General features: G+C 52.6%; 9 protein-coding genes across 9 annotated transcripts; 5 read left to right on the forward strand and 4 right to left on the reverse strand.

Moving 5' to 3' along the window:
* Nucleotides 1-252: 252 nt before the first annotated feature.
* BKA58DRAFT_405795 (LysM domain-containing protein) lies at nt 253-2,381 on the forward strand (the record flags this gene model as incomplete). The annotated part of the gene is made up of 4 exons (XM_046171921.1): nt 253-395; nt 449-1,294; nt 1,350-1,475; nt 1,535-2,381. 4 exons carry the CDS (start codon nt 253-255, stop codon nt 2,379-2,381), a joined length of 1,962 nt encoding a protein of 653 aa, XP_046020829.1.
* Nucleotides 2,382-2,493: 112 nt separating this feature from the next.
* Nucleotides 2,494-3,436, reverse strand: BKA58DRAFT_444152 (uncharacterized protein; the record flags this gene model as incomplete). The annotated part of the gene is made up of 3 exons (XM_046174042.1): nt 2,494-2,712; nt 2,769-2,980; nt 3,031-3,436. 3 exons carry the CDS (start codon nt 3,434-3,436, stop codon nt 2,494-2,496), a joined length of 837 nt encoding a protein of 278 aa, XP_046020830.1.
* A 97-nt stretch (nt 3,437-3,533) lies between these two features.
* BKA58DRAFT_393337 (ADP-ribosylation factor family-domain-containing protein) lies at nt 3,534-4,719 on the forward strand. The gene is made up of 4 exons (XM_046171085.1): nt 3,534-3,873; nt 3,930-3,968; nt 4,055-4,089; nt 4,149-4,719. The coding sequence occupies exons 1-4, from the start codon at nt 3,799-3,801 to the stop codon at nt 4,540-4,542; spliced, it is 543 nt and encodes a 180-aa protein (XP_046020831.1). The 5' UTR covers nt 3,534-3,798; the 3' UTR covers nt 4,543-4,719.
* Nucleotides 4,720-4,758: 39 nt separating this feature from the next.
* BKA58DRAFT_414634 (uncharacterized protein) lies at nt 4,759-7,520 on the reverse strand (the record flags this gene model as incomplete). Its single annotated transcript, XM_046172502.1, has 2 exons — nt 4,759-6,452; nt 6,506-7,520. The coding sequence occupies 2 exons, from the start codon at nt 7,518-7,520 to the stop codon at nt 4,759-4,761; spliced, it is 2,709 nt and encodes a 902-aa protein (XP_046020832.1).
* Nucleotides 7,521-8,208: 688 nt separating this feature from the next.
* On the reverse strand, nt 8,209-10,719 carry BKA58DRAFT_51231 (cytochrome P450). Its single transcript, XM_046175419.1, has 3 exons — nt 10,181-10,719; nt 9,672-10,126; nt 8,209-9,622 (listed from the first exon to the last, which is right to left on the reverse strand). The coding sequence occupies exons 1-3, from the start codon at nt 10,407-10,409 to the stop codon at nt 8,678-8,680; spliced, it is 1,629 nt and encodes a 542-aa protein (XP_046020833.1). The 5' UTR covers nt 10,410-10,719; the 3' UTR covers nt 8,209-8,677.
* A 1,690-nt stretch (nt 10,720-12,409) lies between these two features.
* Nucleotides 12,410-13,865, forward strand: BKA58DRAFT_444156 (uncharacterized protein; the record flags this gene model as incomplete). Its single annotated transcript, XM_046174043.1, has 4 exons — nt 12,410-12,441; nt 12,587-12,771; nt 12,827-13,047; nt 13,113-13,865. The coding sequence occupies 4 exons, from the start codon at nt 12,410-12,412 to the stop codon at nt 13,863-13,865; spliced, it is 1,191 nt and encodes a 396-aa protein (XP_046020834.1).
* A 288-nt stretch (nt 13,866-14,153) lies between these two features.
* BKA58DRAFT_444157 (uncharacterized protein) lies at nt 14,154-15,290 on the reverse strand (the record flags this gene model as incomplete). Its single annotated transcript, XM_046174044.1, has 2 exons — nt 14,154-14,784; nt 14,908-15,290. The coding sequence occupies 2 exons, from the start codon at nt 15,288-15,290 to the stop codon at nt 14,154-14,156; spliced, it is 1,014 nt and encodes a 337-aa protein (XP_046020835.1).
* A 220-nt stretch (nt 15,291-15,510) lies between these two features.
* Nucleotides 15,511-16,910, forward strand: BKA58DRAFT_51143 (uncharacterized protein). Its single transcript, XM_046175418.1, has 3 exons — nt 15,511-16,436; nt 16,495-16,608; nt 16,672-16,910. The coding sequence occupies exons 1-3, from the start codon at nt 15,801-15,803 to the stop codon at nt 16,813-16,815; spliced, it is 894 nt and encodes a 297-aa protein (XP_046020836.1). The 5' UTR covers nt 15,511-15,800; the 3' UTR covers nt 16,816-16,910.
* Nucleotides 16,911-18,334: 1,424 nt separating this feature from the next.
* On the forward strand, nt 18,335-20,830 carry BKA58DRAFT_393345 (uncharacterized protein). The gene is made up of 3 exons (XM_046171086.1): nt 18,335-19,067; nt 19,151-20,043; nt 20,099-20,830. Exons 1-3 carry the CDS (start codon nt 18,658-18,660, stop codon nt 20,431-20,433), a joined length of 1,638 nt encoding a protein of 545 aa, XP_046020837.1. The 5' UTR covers nt 18,335-18,657; the 3' UTR covers nt 20,434-20,830.
* The last annotated feature ends 549 nt before the right edge of the window (nt 20,831-21,379 follow it).

The following is a 21,379-nucleotide window of genomic DNA, read 5'->3' on the forward strand; positions in this document are numbered from 1 at the left end:
TTCTGACAGAGCGTTACAGACTAGTGGCATACTCATATTGCCCTGTAATGATTTGTTTCTGGTGTTCTGATGGCTCGGCCGGGGTACCCGCGGAGTCTTCCTTGGGTACCAAACCTCGGAAGGCTGGTCATGCTCCCTCGATCGATTCCCAATCCAAGCACTCTTTCATCGCCGGATACTCAGCTTCAAGAAGTGTTCCAATTCATCTTCTGCTTAGTTCGCAGCTCTTTGCAGATAGGTCTAGAGGCCACAATGTCTTCTCAAAACTCTGTCCGCCGCGTGCTGGTCAACGTGGGCTTGATGGCTTCGGCCTCAGCCTTCAACCTCTATCCCCTTGTTCCGGCAGAAACCATGTCACAAATTTTAGGAATATCTTCCGGATGTGTATCCGCCTTGTATGTCGTTTTTTTCAACGCATGCTTCATGAACATCAACTGATTCCTTTTAGAAACACCACGCTGCCATGCGATAACGACTTGATGCAATGGACGCACAAGGTCGACGAAGTGTACTGGCAATCAACCGATGTTACCACACTTTGCACCGCAAGCTGTATATCCGATGCAGCAGAGTGGCGGCAGAATGTCGCAACAGCTTGCGTTGACGACTATTACCGCTCGGGCGACCGATACGTGCCCGCCGAATCGCTGAGCGGTCGTATTTTAGAGGGACTCGACATGGCCTGTTTGCGCTCATCGTCTAATGAGTGGTGTCTAGTCGAGTCCTACGAATGGACCGGTTCAGATGTAATCCAAATGGATTGCGAAGCAAACCCCAATGACCCATGGTGTCTCAACCGCGCCGACTTTGGCGCAAACCAAAGCCGAATGTCGACGCTATACGATGACGACTTGTTGTGCTCCGAGTGCTTTCTCAAGATGTTGCATGCCCGCGTAACATCGGATTACCTGCAAGACACAGACTTTGGCGACTATCTCGTCGAACAGTTTCAAGATGTTCAAGATGTCTGCAAGACTACTGTCGGCGAACTCGTTACCAGGATTGGGCCAGCCTATGCACGCGTGACGGATGAGCCCGAGCTCGCACTCCCGTCAACTACCGTATCGACTACTAGCAGTGCGCCCACGCCCACCTCGACAGTATGCACAGGTCGCATGGTGGATTTACGACCCGATCGTGAAGAGGAACTCAACTGTGATGAGATTGCGGAAAAGTACCAGATCGCCTCGCTGGAAGCGGCTGTCGCAACGAAGGATGAGTTCTGCGATGCAGATGGAGAGGTGTGCATACCTCTTGCTTGCACATTGTACCGAGTCTTAACCAACGACACGTGGTAAGTATCTCTGCTACACGCTATCTCGTATCAGCTGCTTACTACTGTGAATTAGCGACTCAATTGCTCAAGGACTTTCAAACACGACAAACGAAGTCACGCTCGCTCAGCTCGCAAGCTGGAATCCCAACATTATGGGTGCTTGTGACCACCTGTTGGTTGGTCAGGCAATCTGCACAACGTATGTCAGCCACGTAGTCTCCCGTTCATTGAAAAGAAGCTGAGAAAGCATACCTTTAGTCCTCCAGGCGGTGCGTGGATCAGTCCACCAGCCTCAGAAATCCCCGACGATGGCGAGGGACCGATTCGCGGCGGTCCAGGAAGTACGGCATCCCTTCCCATCATCGAAGACGCTGGGGAAATACCTGCAGATAGCATACAAGAGGGCATAGCATCCGACTGTACCCGCTGGATCATGGCCAATGACACCCAGGCCGCATGTTGGAAGCTTGCGTACGATGCCAAGATTAGCGTACAGAGATTGTGGGAGCTGAATCCTGTGCTCGGTAGTGCTGGCGAGAGATGCGCTTCGCAAGTCTGGCTAGGCTACTACTACTGCATTGCCACGAGTGGTGATGGCACGTCACCATCACCTACATCTACGAGGCCTAGCACGATCCCAAGTTCGACAACGCCGGTCACAAAGCCGACACAAACACAATCGGGTATCGATCCCAATTGCAACAAATTTGCGACAGGAGAAAGCTGTTGGGAGATTGCCAACAGTGCCGGAATTGAGCTGTCACAGCTCTACAAATGGAATACCATGTTGGGCGCTAACGGAGAGAACTGCGGAACTCAGATTTGGCCCGGATATTACTACTGTGTTGGCAGTGCCACCCCCACGACAAGCCAGCCGGCAACAAGCACAGTGGTTGCCCCGCTCCCTACGCAGACTCAGGGAGGTTTTCCCGCAAACTGTAAGAGGTGGATGGTTACCAAGCGGGGCGATACCTGCTGGAGTATCGGTAACGATAACGGTGTTGCCCTCGAAGTGCTGTATGCCTTGAACCCGGTCCTGGGCTCGAACGGAGAGAACTGCGGAACTCAGATCTGGCCAGAGTATGCTTACTGTCTTGCTATATAACTTTGTACACGAAGCTGTTTGTTCGTTTTGGACGTTTGGAAGCGGTGGTTTTGCGTGTGACCGATCCAAATAAGAAGATAGGAGAATGCGTAGTGATCTATCGTGAGAGTTGTCACTCCTCTGTGCTGTCGGCGCTTCCACTCTTGGAACGCAAATTATACGTCTTGCCATCTGCTATAAAGCGCCTTTGTTCATGTTTCTTCACGGCTTCCTCCTTCCGTTCCACTTCCTTGCGTTTAGCGTCAATACGTTCTTGTTCGAGAGCTTTGAGATACTCTGCCTTTCTGAGGGCTGAGGGCCAACCATACTGTTTCAGCAAGCGCTTGGGTAGCTGTTCATTTGCTTGATGAGTCTTCAGGTCACGTTCGCCGAGAGGATCGCACTCACCTTTGCATTCTCCTCTTGACACGATAATATCTCGTTATACCACATCGAGCTTCCTTGCGTCAATGGTACAGGAACGGTGGCTAAGGTCTCGATCTCGTTGTAGAGCTCATCGAAGTACTGCTGAATCTCTCGAGGTTTTGCGCATCGCCGCCAAGGCTGGTCTTCTGGCGCACTACGGTCTACAACGAACGTTCCCATGGGCCAGATTATCCCTAGTGAAAGCTGTCAATATCTGGTGATGCACGTTGTATGTCGCTCATACCTCCGTCCGTATCGACCATCCACACCGTCGCGTCATTGCCCTGGCTCAACGGTATCATCCCAGCAGGTGCTTCCTCCTCGAATGGCATCATAAGGCTGATAGCGTCCTTTTTGTACTCATCTTGCAGCCAGCCATAATTGCGAAGGTAGATGCATGCTTCCGTTTCGATGTAGACCTCGTATTTAGCGTCAAACATATTCTTACTTAGATAAGGCAAGTGACGCAAGAGATCAATGACGCTGTCCGACCGTTTCCACTCTTGTAATGTATCGACAGCGAGCTGCTCATCACTCCAACCTTCAGGCGGCGGGCGGAGGATCACATCCGGGTCGAGGTAGGCCATGCGCACGAGCAGATCATAGTGTCTCTCGATGCAACTGACGACTACATCGCGATCGTAAGGCATTGTGTGGATGATGGGGTTGTAGTGTAACGCTAGACAAGTGGAACGTGGCTAGATCAATTCCACCCGTGGTCCGCCTGAACATCGGCAAAAGTTGCCGCCGACGACCTCGGTCTGTTTGTCCTGTTTGCATGCGACGGCCTAACTTTATGGCCAGACAGCAACACTGAAACACTCCAACCCATAAGACAACATACGCCCAACTCTCTCCAACCTAGTCGCATAACAACCAAAACACTTTCACGGAACCGCCATATCGCCGACATCCTCGAAACCGTCCCTTTCGCCGAAACCATCAGACCAGCGGTCAACGCCGCATACAAACGGACCTCACGAGCGGGCGGACAATACACAGGGAGAACAACATGGGCGGCTACTTATCGACGTTTACAAAGCTGATATGGGCGAAGAAGGAGATACGGATATTGATTCTGGGGCTGGTATGAATACCTCAACATGGCCAGTATGGGGGGCATGGCGCTGATTACAAATGCAGGATAACGCTGGAAAGACAACGCTACTATACAGACTGAAGGTACGCGATATCTGGCATGACTACATGGAAGCATATAGATCCTGGGTCGGGATGGTCAGAAGTACGGAGTCTAACGACTACGACAGATTGGCGAGGTAGTCACAACGATACCAACAATAGGCTTCAACGTCGAATCAGTAACATACAAGAACCTCAATTTCAACGTCTGGGTAAGCTCACCTCCCTCCCAATCACCCACAACCACCATCTAACACTCCCCACCCAGGACCTCGGCGGCCAAACCTCCATCCGCCCCTACTGGCGCTGCTACTACGCCAACACGGCGGCCGTAATCTTCGTAATCGACAGCACAGACATCGAGCGCCTAACCACCGCGTCGGAAGAACTCCGCGGCATGCTCAACGAAGAAGAGCTGCGCGACGCCGCCCTCCTCGTCTTCGCAAACAAACAAGATCAGCCGGGTGCAAAGGGCGCGGGAGAGATCAGCGAGGCGCTCAAGTTGGGGGAGCTGAAAGACCGGAATTGGAGTATTGTGGCTTGTAGTGCGGTGGATGGAAGGGGTGTCCAGGAGGGTATGGATTGGCTGGTGGGGAATGTTGGGGAGCAGAGTTAGGAGGGGTGCTATGGAATGGGAGGGGGATATACATGGGATGAGGATGAGACGGGTAGCGGGGACATATGACGCGGCATACACGCGTCAGAAGGGATTATTATACCAGCATAGTGGCGTCCCGGCGCTAGGGTTGTGAATACGGGGGGTTAGCGTCAGTAATTGCATGCGCGTTCTTGATGTTGATGAAAATGCATTGAATTGCGTGACGAGACGCGTCTAATAAACCTCCCACGTCAGATCTCTACCTGGTCTCAGCCGCCCTTCAGTCCAATCCTTGCCAAAGACGTACGCGCTGCTGATCTCTTCTTCGTCGATACCCAAGTGATCTTCGCCATCTCTGCCTTGGAACCAGCCCAACGCGTACGTCTTCCCACTCTTCTCGAGGTGTTTCGTCATCTCCCTTGAGTTCATCTTTTCCGTGTCAATGAAGCTGAATAGCATCTTGGACTGGTGGATGAACGCGAGGACGGAGGCCATGGTGCCGATTTCACGGGGCATAAACTTCCGACTGCGCTTCGCATAGGTGAGGAGAGCGATGCCGATGAGGTAGATCAGGATGAGCATGGTGAGGGTGAAGCTAGACCAGAAACTGCGAAAGGTCTGCTCAGTGTTGTAGCGATCAGATGGGTCACTCATTTTGCCGTCATGGTCGTCGTCCTGGTTTTGACCGCCGAATCCGGGTATGAATTTCTTGCCATCGACGCTGATCGAAGTGACGCAGACTGTTAAGATCTCGGCAAAAATAGATCCCCAGGCGACGAGCATGACAAGGTAATGCCCGTTGAAGAAAGCTTCAAATGGCAACCAGAGAGGATTGGTACCAGCATAGTCCAGTGTAAGCGTTTTGGCCGGGGCGTGTCGAAGAGAAAGGATGTAAAAAGGTTGCAGCATGCGAACGTCGCTGTTCATGGTATTCCAGAGTATACGGATGATGGTTGCCAGGCCCGTCATCATCCAAGGTACCGTTTGTGTGACTATAGCCACCTCCTCGACGAATGTGAAGAATGGTACTGCAAAGGTGAACAGGAAGAGAAAGCCAATGAAGGGGACACCGGCCCAGAGACGAAGCATCAGTGGCCTGGGATCCGAGCCCTGTTCGTGGATCTTTTCCTTGCTCTTTATGTACTCTCCTTGCCAAAGTGAGCTTTTGTGCAAGATGTATCTTCGCTGGCGAAGCTGCTTGTGTATCTGTGGCAAGGAAGCCTGGTCGAGGCCCTTGAAGTCCGTAAGAATATGGCTTTTCGTAGCCATGGCCGCGATACCCGCAATGCCCTTGGGGTCCGACTGTAAGCCGCTTTTCCTCTGCATTGCGTACACTAGCGCTCCTCCACAGGCTGCAACAATCAAAAGGCACGCCGAAAGCGCTCGGGACCAAGCTGGTTCGACTCTCACAGCCTTCCACTGGCCAAGCTTACGGTCTTCCTCTGGTGGCCACATAGTCATGGAGGCACTCTGCAAGACAGGCACAAGACTACTAGCAACCAATGTGCCCAGCGAGCTGTAAATAACGGCGTATTGTCTGTGACGAAGTGCTCTCAGTGGTACCAAGAAACTCAAAAAGGTCAGATAGTCCATGTTCAGCGATTCTCCCGCAGTTGCGCCGGTCTTCTTGGAGAGCTGGTAGAACGGCTCCAGGCGTTTCACCTCGAAATCCGACATTTGCCAGAGGACGCCATAACAGACTGAAATGATGATGGGAGCGTACTGCCAGGTGAAGTACTGCGTAACAGTCAGGTCGCCAACTTTCTCGAAACGCATCAACCCGCCTTTGTCAGGATGCTTTTTGACATCGCGTAAGGAAATCTGGCAAAGATACTCTTGTACGCCAGCGAGTGCGAGTGCAAGGATGACGAGCATAAGGATCCACCACGAGCTCATAGTGAGGGGTCGCCATGCAGGCATCTGGGGATCTGCATGCGTGTTAGATCCTATCCCTAGACACATACATGTATGGGAAACTTGCCTTCAGGAAAGAAGTAGCTGGTCTGTGCACCACTGCTAATGAAACCAGCCTCAGCAGTCAGATTTCTCATAGAGTCGAAGTCGCGAGCGACTCCTGTGAATTCGCTGATATCGACTGGAACATCTGTTGCAACAGCAACGACTTTGCCAGTATTTTCGGCCTCGTCTTGTGCTTTTTTGGCCTGCTCGTCTACTACATCTGCTCTGGACAGAATTCGTCGGTGACCTGGAAAGAAGCCTGGTACTGGTCCAGCTGGGGTGTGCTCAAACGGAACATGGAGTACGGAAGTCATCCCACCTCCGAGTTGCGCCTCGAGACGCTCAAATTCTGCGGCGTGACTAGCTTCATCTATCTCCCTGTCGCGTTCTTGCCCTTCGCGTGTGTCCTGTGTCCGCAATTGCGCCTCGAATGTCTTCAGCGGCAGACCGCCTAACGAGCTCAGATCATATCCGACTGCCTCGCCCCCCTCATCGACTCCCACAAGCCGTTTTCTGCCGGGTTGTGATTCCTCATCATCAAGTCGGTTGTAATGACCTCCATGAGACGTTCCCCTGCGCAAAGATGCGATCCGGTCCAAGACCCGTTTGGTCCTACTATTGCTCTGGCTCAAAGATGGTGAAGCGTGATCTTGACTGAAAACGTATGCGACAGGGTTGTATGATGTCTCTTGGGGAAATGAGGGCGGCGCAGGAGCGGGAGGTATGCGGTACGAGGGCTCTGCGGCCGGTAGCAGAGGCGAAGGAACCGACTGTCGTCTTGATGCAGGGGTGCTGCTAGGAGATGCGATTGAGGCGACTGAGGACGGCCGGGACGGAAAGAGTTGCGAAAGCCTATCGGAGGCGCCCGACGTGTTCTTGCGCCGTAAGGGAGGCCGAGCATGGGACGGCGGGGTACCGCCTGTTGTCGGGGAGCCAACGCGCAAAGCAGAAGGGACTGTGATATCGGAGGGTCTTCTACTGCTAGGGGAGCCAATCTGGAGGGGAGTTGGCACTCCTTCCACGGTCGGTGACCGCATTTCGTTTCGCGTATGCGTCGCGTGCGCTGACATTCGTGTACTGCACGACGATGTTTGCAATGTGTAGCGACCGTCGGACGAAAGCAAACAGAGGCAAAGAAAAGAGAGAAGCCACAAGAAACGCGAGAAGTCACTAAATCGCACAAGATGTTGCACGAGGCTGACGGTACCTTGCAGCCTATGCGTTGCACCGGTCAGCCTGATTCCATCACACCAATATGCGCCCACGGACGCCTTCGCCCTACTCGGGCATGAAAGTTGCTCTAGGGCGGCTCACCATGTGCAGTCCAGGCGAGGCGAACGAAAGTCGTGGAACCAAGCTCGACGTGCCTTTGATTTACGCTGGCGTCGCGGGGCTTTACGAGCCGCTCAGCCCTATGCTGATCAACCCGCGTCACTCCAGATCGAATGCCAATGGCTGTATGTTTGGCGTCGGAAAGACAGCGAAATGCGGAGCTTTGCGACTACAGAAGAGCTCAGTATGTCGAGCATGAAAAGAAAGAATGAAAGGTGTTGCAAGCAGCAACATGCCGTCACAACAATCGACCGGTCAAGATTTGGGGGCCAGCTGAGCTAAAAAATACGGCGCTGTGCCGCTGCGGTCGCATGGCATTCGAGTCTCGCCTGGCATTGCTGTTTGAGGCATGCCGGTGGCTTGCGATGGGGGCCAAAAACATCGTCATGTTGTATTGGGCACAAAGATGGTCCTACGAGAATATACAGACTCGATGATGTTGGTGTTAAGGAGATGGAGAAGAAGGACCGGACTCGGAGCTTGAGGAAGCTTCGCTGAGCGACACCGCTAGTCGAATGACGCAGGGACGTCCTCTGGGCAGGCGCTGACGGTCGCAGCAAATCTTGTGAAGTGACCCCGGACAACAACACAACCTCACCTAGCGAGGCTGTGCGACAACACCACTAACGATGTGCAGTACATGCACAACGGCTGTTAGTTTTTTTGGGGGGATCGTCAGGGACTGAATGGTCGCACCACCGTTTGCACCACAGCCACGCACGCACCTGGCGACACGTGGTGTTGTACACGGACTACGTTCTCAAAGGGATCAGAATATGCTCAATTGGCTGGCCAGGATGACTATCGTACGTTGCAGGCTTTACTTCGGCCGCCTGCACAAATGGGCTCATCTCACTCAACGTTACCTCTTGCGCATCTGCAGCATCGGCCCCTTCCTGCCGGCCACGAAGATGTCGTAGATCTGATATTGATCCTCCGTCTGTCGCCCAGGCTTTCCATGTCGGCTACCTCCACCAAGTCCGTTCTTGGGATCAGCCTGAACCTCGTACATCCAGAGCGTCTTGGCAATGACAAGTCGCATCTCTAGCCAGGCAAGGTTCTTTCCGACGCAGCCTCTGGTTCCAAAGGAGAAGGCACAGAAACCGTTCTCAGCCAATGCCACACTTTCAGCCGAGGATCCTTCCTTTCCAGACTCGTCTACAATCCAGCGCTCAGGACGGAAGTTGAAGGGTTCGGGGAAGACGTTCTCGTTGTAGCTGAGACAGTAAAGACCGGTGCTGACGTGGAGGCCTGCGGGAAAGTAGTGATCGCCGACCGTTGTTCCGCCAGGGAGTACCTCACGGCTGGGCTCTGCTGCGACTGGAGGCGTCATGCGCATGGCTTCTTGAAGGAACGCTGTCAGGTATTTGCAGGACATGATCTTGGTGCCAGACTTGATCTCGTTGTAGCTTGAGAAGACGGACTTGACCTCTTGAGCGATCTTGGCCTGCACCTCCGGTCGACGAGCCAGGTAGAAGAAAGCCGCAGACATTACGACAGATGTCGTGTCGGATCCAGCGATAGTCAGCAACTCGCACTCGGCGAAAAGTTCGTTCTCGCTGTAGCCACGCTTGCCAGTCTCGGGGTCGACAGCCTTGAAGAGCCAGTGAAAGAAGTCCTTTCGGACCTCACCCTCAGGCTTGGGATTCTCCTCCAATTCATGCTCGACCTTGGACCGTTTCTCAAGGCACCCCTCAACAAAATCCTGCCACTTCTTGACTACTGGCGGTGAGGCGACCTCTAGAAGCTTGTCGAGACCACGAGGCTTAAGCCATACCCAGGCATTGGCTAACGGGCCGAATGCGATCTTCACAAAATCAGCACGGTCAATCAATGATCCGTCGCAGTGGACTCACCGGATGGAGAATTTCCATGAAATTGACCATGACTTCTGGGATGTGACGGAGATCACTTCCAGGCTCCTTCATGTCGAAATTCTTACCGAAGCACAGGTCACCAAGGATATCAAAAACAAGCCAGTTCATCCAGTCACACATGTTGATAGAAGTCGTCCACTCGCCAGCTTTGGGCGCTTGTTGGCCAATCAGTTCCAGCCATCGATCAATGTTCGAATGAAGGAAGACCTCAGCATCTCGCAGCGCTGCCTCCGAGAAAGCGTAGTTCAGCACACGACGCTTGCGTGAGTGCACCTCAACACTGGTGCTGCTCCAAGTGTTGATAGTGTGAACATTGCGTGGCCATACTTCGTAGTAGATGCTTTTCTTAACATTTCCCTTTGGTCCAAATATTCTCTTGAAAGCAGCAGGCGTGTTGAGCACGACACTGTCCGGACGATACCGGAACTTGGGCCCTGGCTTCCGTTAGCAACTGACTGACTCTGGGGCATAAGATCAGGCAACCATACCATACTTCTCCTGTAAACTATACAGCCAGATGTGTCGGTCACCAGTGCGAGTATGCCACCATGACGGGAATACGGTCAAGCGGGCCCAGAGTGGCCCCGGGAACGCCGCGAGTGGATGGAAGTAGAGGCGATAGATTCCAGTAGCGATTACGTATGTCGATACTAACAGAGATGACAAAACGAGAAGGCCTGGGTATGAACCATTGCCTTGGTTATCTTGAAATGCCATTATGCACCTGGCTTAATCAGAGGAAGAAGGAAAGTTTGACAGGAATCCGAAAGCGAAATGCAGAGCGTGGGGCCTCTTTTACGCCTCTCCTATCCTCGCCGACTTTTCCATCGCACATGGGCAATGCTGTCTCGCTCCGCGGTATCTGACACTGAGAGCGCCCAAATTAGTGCCCGTTGATTGGTCTCCTAAGCCCTTAGGTCGCTAGCTAGCAGCCGGGGCGCCTGTCAGAAACGACTCTGAAATGTGGAGTTTTGCTTCTCGGCTGTCCTAAAGAAGGACCGATGACGAGCCGCACCTCCCGCACCAACTATCCTCGAGATACACTCTGACTATCAAACAGCTGCTGATGCTTACTGAGCGGCGCCACTATCACGCTGCATCATTGACTTTTTGTTTTGCTGACGTTAATAAGCTCGCATATCGCGTTCCTCGCATCCACGTGGAAGATGGCGCATGTGCCGGCCACCCCCCCCCCCCCGAATAGGTGGGGCTCTCGCTAAGCCCCATGGGATATTCACTGCATTTGCCCTGGTCAGGTTTGAGACAACAAGCGTCAATAACCTGATGGAACTCGACAGGGTCTTCGAGCTTCTCGACTCGTTGCTGCAGTGCTAAAACTACCAAGACGACGGCGTGTATCCCTCACGCTTCCACGGCACAGCAAAGCGCGCGAGGCTACTTCCGCTTCCGCGACCCTTGCCGTTGCCATGCATGTCGTATGATTGGCAAACGGTGATTGCCCTCCAACGAGAGCTTAGAACGTTTTGGTTCCTACGCCACCACAATGCTTGCGCACAGGTTTGCGGCTCACGATCCTTCCAGAGCCCTGCAATTCGGCATAGCAGGATTGCGGCAATGCACGACATACAGAGAAATCGACGCCACAAAACAGACGCAGTGCGCGCACCTCCGAAGAGCCGCAAGACGCCTGATACCCTCATCGAATTATGTCCATCATCAATTGGCTCGTATACCATTGCCGAAGCCTCATTTCTGACTCGCAACTGATCAGCGAACTAGGCCGTTTACGACCAAAACCACGTCCAGGCACATGCGCAACACCAAGAAGTGGGATGATCTGCTCGAGTCGGCCATTTAGAATAACGCACAGCTCGGAGTTTATCCATCCACGGCTACCCCGGAGGATTTAGATCGACGACCGTAGTGATTGTCGGGTGAACGTTTGGGTACACACGTAGAGTCAACCCCGCGGAAACAAATAAACAAATACGTTCGTATTCTGCTTTTTTGCAAGATGTAAATATCTACCCCTCTCCTACTGATCTTGTGTCTCAAGCCGCGACGCGCTTGCCGAACGAGAGGGTGGGCGATGTACGCGCAGATTGGAGTATTGCATAATGGAAGTGGAGAGACTTCCCATTTCGTTCCCGCGTAGCACGACGCCGTCCCCGTTGGGAGCAAGTGCCGGATCAACCCCCACCCACTCACATGTGAAGACGAGGGACCCTCTAGGCCGACTAGGACCCCCTAACCTGTAACTGACGATCCACTTCCCAGATGCTCCCCGTGTGTCAGTGCCTCGCTTCTCAACTTTATGCTTTGCCCAACAGCTCCAGCGACGTCGGATTATTACTTCTCTGTGCCTGATGCCGCGATGGTAATTGGCTGATGCACAGCTAAATAAGCAAGTAAACCGTCATGGGTTTGGAGGGTGGATGATTTACAGACCTAAAGGGGGTCCCGCTCCCGGTCGCGGCGGTAGCGGTATAGGTGGATTTGGGAACATCTGGGGAGCTCTGGTCAGGGCGTCTGCATGGGATGTCAGGAAAGGTTTTTCTTTCCTTCTGGGCATCGCGTCGTGTGCCGTGTTCTCGTCTTCTGATATATCATGGGTGCTTGTCTCGCATTTTTCATGCGAGAGTTTCGTGCACCATCGTCAACGCCACTGCGATCTCTTGTTTCTTCGCTGTTCGTGTGATATACCTGGTGTATACGCCATCGGAGATAGGAAAGAGAGTGTGTGTAGTTTGTGCATCATGGCGCCTATCATCGATCCACAGGAGAGCGTGTAAGTTGTTCGGCAGTTGTCTACTCGCCCTTTCTTTATCTCTACCCTTTCCATACCCGGTCTCCGTGGTTTAGAACCACACCCCATGCTATATCTCGACCAGAAAACAGTACCTTGGGTAACATACCACTGACACTGCATCCAGCCAAACCTACCGCCGACGTCTCGATGGAGTGGCCATATCGACTTATATCCTGATCATGCTGCTCGTCCCCCTTAAGGTCTACTGTCGGAAACGGCACGGGGGATGGCGCAATGTTCAGATGGACGACTACATGTCCATGGTGGCACTGGCTATGGCTAACGGTTTCTTCTACGTGTGCATAATAGGTACGCATCTTTCGACCTTAGATACAAATCATAGGCTAACACTCAGTGCTTGCAGGCATGCGAGAGTCACTGGGACTGCACATCAACGAGATAACGAACCCGCTACAAATCATTGCTTTCCTGCGGAATATCTACGTCGGCCAAATCCTGTATACGCTGAGCATCACGAGTATCAAGCTATCGGTCCTCGCTTTCTACTGGCGACTCTTCGAGATCAAGTCCCGCATTACCATCTACGTGGTTACCGCCGCGTCCATCGCATGGTGTATCGCTATTGTAAGCCACTCATCTCACCAGCACTGACACCCTCAGCGCAACAAGCTAACAGCAACGCCTCACAGATGCTCTGCGTAATCTTCAACTGCCTCCCCGTACGCGCCGCGTGGGACATAACCATCACGCAAAAAACCTGCATCGAAACGCGCGACATCTACCTCGGCGGCTCCGTCCCCAACGTAATACTCGACTTCTTCATCGTCATCATGCCCATCCCGCACGTCTGGCGCCTGCACGCGCCCCTCGCTCAACGCATCGTGCTCGCCGGCATGTTCGCACTGGGCACCTTCATCGCCGTCGTCTCGCTCGTGCGCCTGATCATCTTCCTGCAAATCCCCATCTCGGCCCAGGGCGACGTAACCTACAATTTCCGCGAGATCATCGTCTGGTCGATTGTTGAGGTCAACATCGGTCTCACATGTGCGTGCTTGCCTAGCTTGAAACCGGCTTTCCGCTGGATCGGCCTAGATAGATTGTTCTCTTTTGCTTCTTCGCGGCCGAGCGATATGAAGAGTCCGGGCCCGAGCTCGAATGGCGGTTTGGATGGGTATATGCATGACTCGAAGAACTCGGGAAGCAGGCCGAGGAAGAAGGGTGCGACGGGTGGGTTGTTTTCGACGCTCGCGGGTATGAGTCGGTTGGAAGATGAAGAGGAATTTAAGTTTGTGGGGGAGGACACGCAGGGGAAGCATAATGTGGAGATTGAGATGGGGAGGGTTAGCGATGATAGTGCGCAGAGGACTGCGACGGGTGGCATTAGTGTCCAGAAGAACTGGAGTGTGCTAGTTGATGAGAGGAGGGTGGGTCAGCACCGGTAGTATCAGATGGAATACACAAGGACGTGTTTTGTACAAAAAGAAAAGGTTGGATATATGGATACACTAATTACACCACGAATAACGAGGTCATGTTATATACATCTTGTCATGCCACAAAGCTACGTCGATGCACCCGTGTGCTTGAGATGCCAAGCTTGAGTATTTGACGTTTTGTTGTCGCCTCGTCGATATTGAAAAGAAAAATACAGTGAAGAATAATCGCACAAATGCAATACGTACAGAAGAGCTGGAAGTCGCGAGGCGGAAAGGACGTGGTATCTCAAAACACTAATCCACGACAATCTCGAACCCAATCTCCAGCTCAACCGAACGGTGCAAAGGACCGCATGGAAATCGCCTTGCCCTTTGCAAAATACCCAGAGTACGTCGGTAGACCATCTCAGATTCCTTGGATCCTCGGTCGATGCACACCCTTCCGTCCATGGACATATCTTCGGGCAAGTGGGAAATGATGAAGCTGCAGTCGGCCTTGGTGTAATTGCATATGAGACCGAAGAATTCTTCACATGTTGTTTCTTTGCCGATGAACATCAAACTGCCGTAGGACCAGGTTGGACCAGGGCCGATTGGCTGGCCCGGTGGTTTGGTGCGATAAATTCGCAATTCGACTTTAAAGAGCATCGGGTCGGGTGAATGCGCGCTTGTCCTGCGGGTCGGACACCCTATCTTGGTGCCCAGCACCGAATCGTCAGACGTATCGGAGTCATCGTCTGTTTGGTCTTCCTTGGAACGTGCGCGTTGCGGAGGGGGTTCGTCTGCTCTTGTATTGGTACCAGTGCTGCGTCTCTTTCTCACAGGTATGTCCTTGCTTCGGTTTATGGTTGTGGAACCTTGAAGCCATGGCTTACCATCGATATTCAGATCTCTTGGCTTGTAATCTCGGGCTTTTCTGTTTGTCCTGTTTCTGTAGGCTTCTACATCAACATGGGGGCGAGCCCTCTCGCAGAGAATCATGCCCCGCAGGTGTTTCTTGAGGCCGGTTTCATTAGCGCGCACCCAGCACCTGGATGAGCGGACTTACGTGGCACTATCTCTCGGATAGATCAAAGCAGCCGGATACTGGGTACCCTCTTGTGGTTCTCGGAGATGGTCTCTACTTCCTTCACCCGGTTGAGGCCAGATCAGAGGACCATACTCGACTAACAGCTGGTCGAGCTCTTTATCGAGTAGGGTGGGATCATTTCGATTGACGACAGTGTTCTTTTCGCGTTCATCGCGTAGTAGTTGACCAAACAGAGCCGGTAGCTCGATTTCGCTGAGTGCAAAGACCGGCTCATATCTGAACACTGGTCGTCTGCGTACGTATGTGCTGGCGTCCACTCTCTCCTTCCCATACGTCTGAAGTCCAAGAGATTCGATGTGATGACCAACTCTGACGAAATTTACTCGCCGGGCATGCGCCATCGTTGGGTATAGTGGTTTGATGGAAGCGTGCAAAAGTAGTGCTTGATGGACAAAAAACTGAATATCAATTGTAGTATATACACCGTAGCTGGCGACGTCTGTATCAAGCGATGAGAGCTTGCGAATACATTCTGGAAGCGGTGATAATGTGGTAGGCAGCGGTATAGTTCCGAGCGCTCCTAGACTCCAGTCGAGACAGACGCGTACTCGCTCCTTCCGTCGTCTACTTGGCGCGTCCGCAATTGGCAAGGGGGAACTTTTTTCTTCTTCGCGCTCACTGATCAAACTCCCACACCCCGATGTCGCGTGCTATACGTATCGCAAAACGGTTGTTCGCGTCAAAGTGAAAAGGGTCATGAGGTGTACCATGGTGGTGCCCCGACGTACTTAAATGCCATCCAGAATTGCAGGCCAATTAAAGTCCTGCATGGGCGCTAGCGCGCGCAGCCGCATGTTGCAACAACAAACCGCCATCACCGCCTACCAGTCGCGATCCGACATCTCGCCGGCATGCCATCCAAAACCTCTGGCATGCCGCCGCAGCCTCAAAGAGCTCGGAAGAGTGTGCGCACACCCGTTTCGAGGGCCCCATCGACAAGCTGCAAGCGCGCCCGCGAGCCCAGTCTCGATAACAACAGCCCTCAGCCTGATGACACAATCCGGTTGCAAATACCCTCCAACTCAAATGAAGTAAACGCCAACTTCAAGGCAGCAGCTCCCGAAAGCGATGCGCAGCCGGCACGCCGTAGCGCGTCGAGCGAACTGACTTCGCCTATGATATCACCTGGGTTGCGTGCACTGCAGACATCAATGGAAGAATCTCGAAACACCAGTCCTAGGAAAAACTCCATCTCGTATTGTTGCTTCAACTCGCAACCTCATCTGAAGGGCCACTTTTATTCGGCCAATCAACTCTTTGCGCGGGGCGTTTGGATTGGCTACCTAGCTCCGGACAGGCAATCCCAGTCATTCCGAGGGCTACCCTCCTTCCACGACTTGAAGGCCAATTACAAAAAGTTCAACCCTCCGCACCCTCCGATAGTCCAAGGGAGTCCTAGGGAGAATCGCAACGCTGTCTGCCGAGGCTGTGCTAGGGAAGATTCAGCTGTTATTGCCTTCAGCGAAGTGCAGTTCGGACCGAAGGTTGTGAGTTGTACCGAGAATGCACATATTCCACATAGTTCAGGATATTGACAATATACAGAAGGCTGTTATCATGCCGCTCGATGGCGACGACGATGCTGGGGTTTTTGCTATCATGATACCTCAGACGACTGATAGGTCCTTACACGGCCTTCAATCCTATCGCCCCTACGAGGTAAGACCCACGTCTACGACTGGTACATGGAAGACACGCTGACCTCACACTCCCGTTCTGCAGATTAGTGGAGGTGGTTTAGGAGACAAATTTGTCAACAATTTCATGATGCTCACACTTCGCAACCCTGACAGCGACGCTGGCACATTGGAGCAGTCCTCTCAGTGTTGTCTCCGGAAGAACGTGCTGACATCGTCTCGAAGTTGAGAGGAATACCGGAACCAAGACAGCGTCTATCTTCTACCCCCAAGCTCTCAAAATCTACCGACGAAGATGTTGCACCTTCAGCATCGAATGCCATGGCAAAGGTCGATAACGATGAAAGCGATGCTCATACTAAGCAGCCCGCAGCAAGGAAGCGGCGAAAGCCTAGCGAAAACAGAACGCAGATAACGGATGCGATCGAGGTGGTCCCCAAAGAAAGCAGTGCATGCCCTCCAGAGTCACAGCCACAACCGCCACTTGAATCTGCACTTGTACCTGTACCTGTACCTGAACCGCAACCGCAACCGGAATCGCATCCGGAACCGCAACCGCAGCCACATATACATACACAGACGCATCAAACGAGAGAAACGCCTGCTGATGATATCAAACGACATACTTCAACGTCCGCTGATACATCCAAACCTCCCCTTCGGGTCATCAGACCCACAGTATTTTCCAAGGTCATATCTCTTGACCTAACCGACGAACAGGCTGAACGTGTATACTTTATCTGGTCGGTCGACGACGAAGGCATGGAGATGGAGTTCATTCACACGCTGCGCGAGTGCAAGTCTTTTGGAGGCCTGCTCGGCCTACTGGAGGAAGAGAGCGAGGATCTACCCTCTGTCGCGAGTATATTGGAGAAAACAAAAACCTGGAAACTGACATATCGTCTTGGTGACGGTGTGAACAAAGCGATCGTAGCCCGCAAAGGCACGGAGATCGCATTCGATCGTCTACAGACTACACTTGCTCAAGCGTCTGTTTGGGCAGACAATCCTCAGGCGAAAATCGATATCGAACTCAGATCCTTGAGCCGACCAGATCCTGCTTGAGCGGCATCGATAACAATCATCGATAACCCTCTTCCTAGAATTGCAGCCTCGGCGTTTTTCGAAGGTGTGCTCTTCCTCACTTTCTCTAGCATCTGTGTATCATGGGGTACATCGATGGCTTTTTGCGTTGTCCTACATATACCCCAATCATTTTTTATCTTTTGCGAGCGAGTTAGTCGAAAGAATCGATACCAGGCTGGTGGTTATATAGCATTGGTGCTTGGCGAAGCTGGGTAGGATCCAGGCAATTCATAATATGTATCTATATGAATGCTAATGACGACCCCTATATGGAATTTTCTCGGACAACCTCAAAAGCCCCTGTTTGAGTGTGTACGTATGTCACAGCACATGCGAAGATGAAACAATTCCTACTGCCTGTACACCAGCGAAGTCTGCGCGCCACTGCGCATCTAATGTCAGTTGCGCCAATGAGTGGAGAGGGAAGTGCAGTTGTATGCATAGGCTTTAAGTTACCGAACGCCACAGTCAGCAGCGGTGAGCTGCGTTTCCGCCACTTTGTAGACGAAGAACAACGTGCACAATGCATTGTGTAAGTAGTTGGGGGGATCGTCGGCTAACGCGACATTCCAGCCAATCGGCAGCAATTGCCCTCTGGTTCCGCCTGCCATTCCCAGGCGGGCGCCGCTAACCCTGTAGACGAAGCTTTCATACGCCGCTATGGTTTCTTCATCTGTACTCTTATCATCTATTGTGTTCTCGATTCATCTTTAAGGATGTCGTTCGTTTGCCTTGCGCGCCCCATCACTGACTCGTGCATGCTCTAGACGGCCCTTTGGCGAAATTGCACGATCTGGCTGCCCCAATCCTGAGAGCATCTGCATGTAATCATACCCGAGAAAATCAGCACTACACATCACGCCTCCCTTGCATAGTCGCGACACCACAACGCTCGGAGATCATACGACTCTCTACAGCATCAAAGCTAGTTTGAATTCAATTCACCTGGCGAAATTTCGCGATTCATGCATCTAGGCCAGACGCCATGGACGGCTCAGCTATCGCATACGCAACGTCCAAGGACTGGCTGGACATCATGAAGAATCGATCAAAAGTGCGTATGCACGAGCTGATCGAGCGTCTTGGACTGCGCGCAAAGTGGTCATCGAACAAACGCGGTAAAACAAACTTTGAATCCGCCCTCGTACGCGAGCTGGTTGCAGACATGGGCGATGTCGTCTCCACACTACCAAAAGAGCCGGATGAGCTAATGAAGTTTTTGAGCGACGAGGGAAGTTTGAAAGAGCAGGTGGATGGCTTACTTGAGAAGCATGGGGCCAAAGTCTGGGGAAGAGTGGGCGATCGTGAGCATCTAATCACCGCGAATGAACCCGGAGTCGAAGAAGGACTTTACCCGCGGGATCTTTACTTGGAGAACGAGGAAGACAGAGCATTGTAAGTACATAAGTTCTAGAGCACATCTGTCTTGAATTTGGACCCTCGCAATATTGCCGAATAGCTACTGACCCACCACGCAGAATTCACAAACTTCTCCACTGGTGGATCGGGCTGAAGGCATGCAACGTCATTCTTGCGCGCGAACGCCTGGATCGCGAGAGACGAAAGAAGGCAGAAAATCGCCAGGCGCGAGCTGATGCCGAGTTTTCTGGCCAGCAAGAGGGCGGCACGCCAGCATCGTTTGTTGCGCTTGCGCCAAATTCGGTGTTGCACGACGGCGATACAGCGTCACGTGGAAGCCCGATGTCGTCAAGTGCAATGCTCACACCTCCAGAATCGGGGGAAAGTCCCATTATGGGACCGCGGGAAGGAGGCGGATTTATAGCTGTCAACGGCGGTGGACACGCGACAAATGGGAATGCGGCCTTTACATCGGCGAAAACCCACGAACAGCAGGCTACACAACAGTCTAACATCGCTGAGGGTGTCTGGAATAAACTCACAGCTGAAGCAAACAAGTCTCGATATCTCAGTACGCTGTCAGGCCCTGCTCCAACCCACGCTGCACATCCTCCAGAGACCAAAGCAGCGGCACAACAGCAAATCACCGACGCGACCCAAGCGGCTGCTGATCGACAGGTCAGCGTACAAATGGCCGCGCTGGTAGCAAGCTTTCGGTCGGATGACGGTGTCCCAGAAGAGCTCCCACAGGCAAATAACAGTATACCCTACCGTGGTCTGGACTACGATGGCTTACGGGCGCTACGGCAGTACATATATGGAGAGGAGCGAGGTATTTCAATGGACGAAGAAGCTCTCCTCAACCAACTCGAAAGAACATGGCGAGAAGGCGTTCGCGCCGACTACAACAAGATGATCGAGAACATACCCGTCTTCATTGCGAGGGAACGAGCATTTCTGACATGGGTGGAACTTAAGCGCCACCTGGCAGCTCTATTACGAGCAAACGAACGTAGGTTCTACCAACTGCATTCGCATCTATTCTATCTATACTTATCTTACTGCAGGTTGGTCAGCCGAAGGCCACACAGCCGCCGAGATCGAGCGACGCATCCAACAGCACCGCACCCTCATGGGCTGCACACAAACCATCATCGCCAATTTTGAAGACGTGGGTCGAGGGTTTGGTCTCGGCCCCAACGTCGCTGTCGACCGCGATGAGCTACTGCGACAAGCGATTGTGGTATTGGCCGGAGAAAAGTATGCAGTAGAGATGCAGTGGAAGCCAGTAGATTTTACGCAGGTAATGGGTTGGCTGCACGACCACCTGGAAAGCTTCCGCAAAGAAGAAGAGGAAGACGGAAAGGGTATGCTCTGGTATATCGGCGAGTCACGACGCTAGTCGCGAACACCACGATGAAGATATGCACGTATCATGCGCGCGGAGCTGTAGTCGTAAAAAAACTGTGTACGAGGATCATACAGGCGTTCAGGTTTTCAGGGCGACGATCGATCGCCAGGGTCGAGGCCCCCACTAGTAGGTGTCCAGTTCGGGAAAATCAAGCTATTCGGGTAGGTCAGCCGTAAAGTGGTGGTTTCAGCTACTTGATCATGTTACAGGACCGTGTAGGATTAGACTAGCTCAGATGTGCCACACCTCATCACCATGCAGTACGGGACTCTGCGACGCGTGATTTGCTTTAGTTTTGCGATCGCCTGGAACGCGCGACTGTACGCAGCTTCAATAGTTCGGCAGCTAGTATCCGAATGAATACACGGCTCGGCAGCACTTCGCAGTATACCTTTTCGCTTAGTGTATTCCCTGCAGCCAAGGGGCGTGTCTTCAGGCTCCGCACTGCGCCGTAAATCTCCCTATTGCCACGTTCCTATTTTAGAGTGGAGTGACCGCGCCGCACATTCGTCACATTGCCTCACATTTTTTTCTTTCGAGCTGTGGCGTTAATATCAGATGTCGGTGTACCTCCCATCAATATTATGCGACGCGCAGTCTAGATAGGAACCGGGCGCACAGTTGAGTAATCGCAGCCCGGCAGTACAAATCTAAGGATGAGGGACGAGCGCGTCATAGATGCATGTGTAGTTGTAACTCCTGACCATGATACCAACGACATCTATCCCCGGCTATACGAAACGGTGATAGTGCCGCTTATTCGCTGATTGCATGTGGCGGCTAATGGAGGCTTTGAGTAAGAGGATCGGATGTTTTGGCCTATGCGAGTAAGAGTTGTGCTGCTAGCGACATATTCATTTGTACCTCGTGTATGATGGAGACCCCTGCGATAGATATGATTAGCATAATGCAGCAAATGAGCACCACGCTCATAGTG

The sequence above is a fragment of the Alternaria rosae genome (genome assembly GCF_020736505.1).
Source record: "Alternaria rosae strain MPI-PUGE-AT-0040 chromosome Unknown BKA58scaffold_11, whole genome shotgun sequence".
NCBI lineage: Eukaryota > Fungi > Ascomycota > Dothideomycetes > Pleosporales > Pleosporaceae > Alternaria > Alternaria rosae.